The sequence below is a fragment of the Simochromis diagramma genome, unplaced genomic scaffold (genome assembly GCF_900408965.1).
Source record: "Simochromis diagramma unplaced genomic scaffold, fSimDia1.1 OVJJ01000822.1, whole genome shotgun sequence".
Classification (NCBI taxonomy): Eukaryota; Metazoa; Chordata; class Actinopteri; order Cichliformes; family Cichlidae; genus Simochromis; species Simochromis diagramma.
In genome coordinates, this window is record NW_024387520.1 from 7,229,806 (window position 1) to 7,235,681 (window position 5,876).

Sequence of the window (5,876 nt, forward strand, 5' to 3'; positions counted from 1 at the left end):
AAGGTGTGAACTGAATGCAAGGTTATTCATAACAAAAGCTTGAACCCTTTGAGATACTTAACACTGAAATAACAGGACTGACGTGAAAGTGGAGGTTAAATATTTACATTTGCTGTCAAGATTGTTCTCCTTTAAAGTGATACTTGAAAATCTACCTTTGATTTGCATGCACACACACACACACACACACAGACAAACACACAATGAATTTAAGACATCTGGTTCATAGCACACATCTTTAATACAGTAGTTAGTTACAGCGATGTCAAAAAATAAAACATATACATCAATTTGGACCATTTATAAGGCTCCTTTGTCCCTTTAGTGCGTGACTGCACTGCAAAACCCCTCCATAGCGCCCCACCCGCTCCTGTCCCTCAGCAACATTTGTCAACTGCCATCTGCCTGTCTGCCCCATCTCCTCCCCACAAACTATGTAATTAAGCTGCAACACCTTTGCTCCTTTTACACCTCCCTCCCTCCCTTCCGTAACCCAGACTTCTACCTTCTAAAACATCAAGCTTTGAAGAGACACTGCTTTGTTTGATTTCCCTGCTCATGTACAACAAGTGCTTCTACAATAAATCAGCAATATATCCGAACGAAGATGGTATGAAAATAGGGTGTAGCTTTAGGTTTCATCCAGTGTAAAGAGCAATTCATATTTCTGCCTTTTTTCATGATACAAATGAAAAAACCTCTGCAAATACAAATTTAAACAGAAAAAATAAAGACTTTTTTTTTCTCTGAGAATTTGAAGAACAATGCAGCTAAAGGAGCTCAGCCAGCTGGCTCCAGCTTCCCAAGTTCACACAGCATACAGAGCATTGGCCTCTCTCACTGTACATTGGGAGGAACACATAATGAATATCATGACTGTAGGCAGTGACAATTCAAAGTTCATCATCTCATCTTACCAGCTTTGAACAATGGACACATAAAGTCTGTATTTTTACAAGTGTTCCAGCAGTTGGAGCTGTCCTGCAGCAGCCCTGTTTCACTTTGCTCTCTACACCTTGGTGGCCAGAGACTGAACCTCTGACTTCTGAGTCTGGGCGCTGAGAGTGGACGACATGGAGCTCATCTGGCCGTGCATAGCTTTCTTCAGATTGAGCAGGCACAGACACTGGGAGCGAAAACGCAGGTCAAAGAAGGCATACAGGAACGGGTTGAGGCAGCTATTGACATAGGCCAAGCAAGTTGCATAGGGGTGAGCCAGCAGCAGGAAACGCAGGAAGCCGCAGGAGCTCGGAGCAAGGTTCAGGTAGGAGAGGGCGTCCATGCTCTTCAGCACGTGGAAGGGAGTCCAGCAGATGGCAAACACCACCACCAGTGTGGTGATGATTTTCAACAGTCGTTTCTTCTTCTGGTCCTCCTTGCGCAGGTTGTTGAAGTGGCGTGTGACAGTGCAGCCGATGAAGCAGTAGAAGATGGTCATGGCCAAGAAAGGTAGGAGGAAACCCAAGGCAGAGGAGGACAGGCTGAGTCCTGCAATCCACAGGTACTCATGCCTCTGGTTCATGGTCACCAGGCTGAAGTCCATGGCACATGTGGTCCGGTTGCTGTTTAGGTCATTCACAGTGGTGCGGAACAGCAGCGTGGGCACAGCCAGGAGGCCAGACAGGAACCAAATAGCACCCAGCGATGCCAGCATGGTGCCCCGCGAACGGAGCCTGCTGCTGGACAGAGAGTGCACGATGGCCAGGTAGCGGTCAAAGCTCAGGCAGGTGAGGCAGAAAACACTGGCGTACATGTTTACCAGAACAACATAGCTGCTGATCTTGCACAGAGCCACGCCAAAGGGCCAGTGGTAGCCCAGGGCTGTGTACACAGCCCAGAGAGGTAGAGTTATAACAAAGGTGAGGTCAGCAAGTGCCAGGTTTCCTATATAGACATCTGCAGCCCGACGTTTAGATTTGGACCTCCAGACAGTGAAGATGACCACGCCGTTACCTGACAGACCCAGGATGAAGATCAGCATGTAGAGGACCGGGATGAGGGAGTAAGAAGGCTCCCACTCTGAGAAGTCACACGCAGTCTCATTGTCATCATAGTACTCGTAGCTGTCACCATATTCCGGAGTGGGGGGCTCCATGCTGCAGGGATTGTTTGTTAAGAAAAAAATCCTTAATTTAAAGGGTAAAAAAAAAGTTAAGAGTCCTGTAAAGTTCCAAACGGTGAATTGAAATTCAGTGAATCATAGGAGCTGGGGTTTCTGAGCAGATCCTGTGAGAGTGAGTGACTCTTGGCTCTGTCTGCCTTTTTAAACTCGCCCCTCCACACCCCTGGTTCCCTCCCAGGACGACCCCCTCCCTCCCCTCCACCCCCCCAGTAAAACATCTTTCAGCTCTCCCCCTCCTCCTCCTGTCTCTCACCTCTTCAGGCGCAGCCCTTCCCTCTGCCTAGAGGACAAGAAGCCTGCATTCCCTTGCAGATGACAGGCCAAAACACTTACTACTAGTAAATTCAATAAAAAATATCAGGAAAAAGACATCAAATCAATAAAACATTCAGAATTTGTCCATGTGGGAACACCACCATTACTTCTGGTCAAAATAAAGGTGTTTTTCATGTCATTTTTAAAAACTAAAGAGTCTAACATTTACTTTATTATTATTATTATTACTATTATTATTCTTAATAATAATAATGATCATGTCAAACCTAAAATTAAGTCCTAGTAGTGGTGTGAACAGATTGCACAAACATTGCTTGCTTTACTTTCCTTTTTCTTTAGTGCATGTTTTCACAAGCATTTTATCTCCTATAATTTTTGCAGTGACTTTGTGGTGAGATGGTGACTCTGATTTTGTGCAGAACAGGTCTGGACATATCAGATGATTACTTTACATCACAATCACTTCCGTTAAATTGTTGTTAAACCTTCAGATGCATCTCATTTAATCTTTACTATGCACTGTAACTCTAATACAAGTCTCGGGTCTGACGATTGATTTCCATGATAAAAGGCCAAGCAAACACACCAGTTTGAAACAAAAACAACAGGAAACTTCACATTGACACCACCTTGGTTTCCTTTCACTACTAACTGCAGCAAATGCTCATATAATGTCCCGTAGTATAGAGTATTGTAGCAGTTATCAAATTGCTTTAAAAGAGCTTTTATGTGTTCCATTAGAAATGTTACAAAATTCAGATAATCTTTTTAGTCATCTTACAGAATATGTTGCTGGTGAAACTGCTTTCAGACTCCAGGTCCAATTCAAGGAATTACTATCAGTGGGGAAAAAAAAGAGCTTGACATGCCAGAGCAGTGTTGAACATTATTTACAGCACATTTAGTTTAGGTAATCTGTTACAAAAACAGGCCTCCTATTGGTGATAACAAGATGTTGTTACATTAATCCTCAGAATGGATTATTAACTATAAATGCACAGACTAAAAAATGCCTTTGATGAAAGGAAAGGCTCACAGCTTATCAGCCTGCACTGAGTGACTGGTGATTGTACTGTACATAGAGCAGTGGTCTGAGGGATAGCCTAATACGGCAGATGCTTCACCCTTAATTCAGCAACAAGGAGACACTGTCAGGAGCCAGTTTTTTTGTATGCAAACATACATGCTGGATGTTGAGTGAAAAAACACGGAAGTCCACTAAAACAATTTTGCTATTATGTGTGACAAAGTTTTATTTTCCTTTTTTAAGCAAACGACAGTTTCCTCCTGGAACTGCTATAAAAAGGATGCCCTTACTGGATCCTGAACCACAAAAAAACACAGAAAAAGTACCCTAAACCAAACTTCTCTCTCTCTCACACACACGCACACACACACGCACACACCAGGTGTGTCCCGCCTCTACTTCATTCCCCAGGGAGAGGATTGGCGCCTGCTGCTTCCAGGGTCAGTATCCCTTAAATAAATAAATTAGCAAATTTAAAAAATAAAAGGCGAGTAGATAAGAAACAGATGGCCAGATTAGACCAGCATATAAGATGTCTTCAGAGGACCTCCTTACTTGTTCATCATAGCCTTTATAGGTGCCAAGATAAAGTCCCGGTGCTGTTCCTGAGGTGGGAGGATGATTATCAGCAGCAAGTGAAGATTTACTGACATCGCTTTTCCAAATAAAACATATGTGAATTATGTTGTTTTTTAAGTATAGGTTATTGCATGCTTTTGTGTCATATGTTCTTTCCATAACATATTGCAAGCGCTAGCTTGACAGGGAAAGCTTGTTGGATTTCTGTCTATATGCCTGGACCACACATGTGACTCTGCCACAGCTGTGGCTGCTTTTGATCTGCTGCTGAAATGACCCTGCTGCTGTGACACGACTGCCTTGCTCTCACTCTGACTGTCATTTTGTTGGTGCGGGGACAAAATGGAGCGACTCAGCGGGAAGCGGATACTATCATGGGTTTTTGTAACAACTAAATAGAGGGAGGTTTGTGATATTTAACTCAACAGAGTTAACTGGGGTCACCGACAGGAGGGTTTGGGGACATTCGCAGTGGATACGTCAGCTCCAGTCTGGAGGAGATAAGTGACTGAAGGTGGAGGCTAATCTATGACCTGAGGTTTGTTTGAAGTGTAAAAAAAGTTGACAGCACACCGGCTAACATAGCAGACCCTAGGCCTCGCAAATCATGCTGAGGGGACCTGGAGCCCAAGGGAGCCGGGGACCTGTGGGGTCACAGCGTAGTCACTTTAGAGACACGACTGGTCTTTAAGTGCATGCTGTCTCTGATGCAAAGACTGAATGAAATAAGGATAAAAATCATTTATACTTTTCTATCTAGTGAAATCTTAAAAACGCACTATGAGCCACATCTGCAGAGCTTTCACATCAGCTCGCTAAGAGTCGACTCTGCTGTGTCAGACGACGTCGCACTCCAGTGCCATGGAGCCAGAGCTACACCCTCAGATGTGTGAGGGCACTGCTCCTGCTGAGGGGTTTGTATCTCATCATACTGCAGGCTATACGAGGACAGCTCGCCATGTGACTCCAGTGTAACAATTTGCCATGAATGTTTAATTTTCCACAACGCAAAAAATCTGAACCTAAATGCGGGGATTGGAATATGTAAAACATTCACATTGCACGAAATGGGAAATTCTGTCAAAACCTTCCAGGCGGGTTTGTGCCGTGCTGTGATTAAACCATCAAGCTGGAGGTCACACGCAGCTATATTTTAATCTTGACCTCAACGCTGAACTGAATGGAGACCTCCACCCAATCATAAGAATTGCTTGCTTAATAACAAGGCCCCATTGTTTCATTTTTGTTGCTCTCAGCACTTTTCTGTTAATGAGAAATACACCTGCTGACTGTTTTATTAAAATTTTGTTACACTTCCTGGAACAGGAAGATGCAAATTTGTGTTTGGTCAGTGCAAGAAAATGCCTTGTTAACAGATTTTGTGTTATTTTTTGTGCTTCTATGCTTGTTTTTTTTAAAACTATATCGTCCAAAAACACATTTTTGATTAAATAAAAACACAATGGGTTCTCATGAAATGTACTGCTAAGTATCCGAGTACGTCAAGACTTACAGATGTCTGTGAGTGAGGAGAGTAATCCAGGGGCCAGAATTTAATGAGGAAGTCCTTGATTGTTGATACGTGACCCTTCTGTTTTTATTTTAAACTACCGCCATTCAAGACTGCAACATTACAGTCGCAGTAAAAACAACGCACACCCTCCTTCGATTCCAAGGTTTTACACATCAGGATATATTACAAAAGTATCTGTTTTTTAGCCGGTCTTTAAGTTAAGTAAAAATCAACAAACACAATACTGAACCACATCGTGATTATCACACAAAAATGAAGCCCAAATGTAGAAGCAGTGTGTGAGAAACTGAGTGCACCCTTTGCGCTTCCATAGAAAGTCAGAGACTAAGTATTAGCCA

The 5,876-nt window shown here is 43.2% G+C and overlaps 1 protein-coding gene across 1 annotated transcript; it reads right to left on the bottom strand.

Moving 5' to 3' along the window:
- Nucleotides 1-743: 743 nt before the first annotated feature.
- On the bottom strand, nt 744-2,246 carry aplnra (apelin receptor a). The gene has a single exon (XM_040018994.1). It carries the CDS (start codon nt 2,093-2,095, stop codon nt 1,010-1,012), a length of 1,086 nt encoding a protein of 361 aa, XP_039874928.1. The 5' UTR covers nt 2,096-2,246; the 3' UTR covers nt 744-1,009.
- Nucleotides 2,247-5,876: the final 3,630 nt, after the last annotated feature.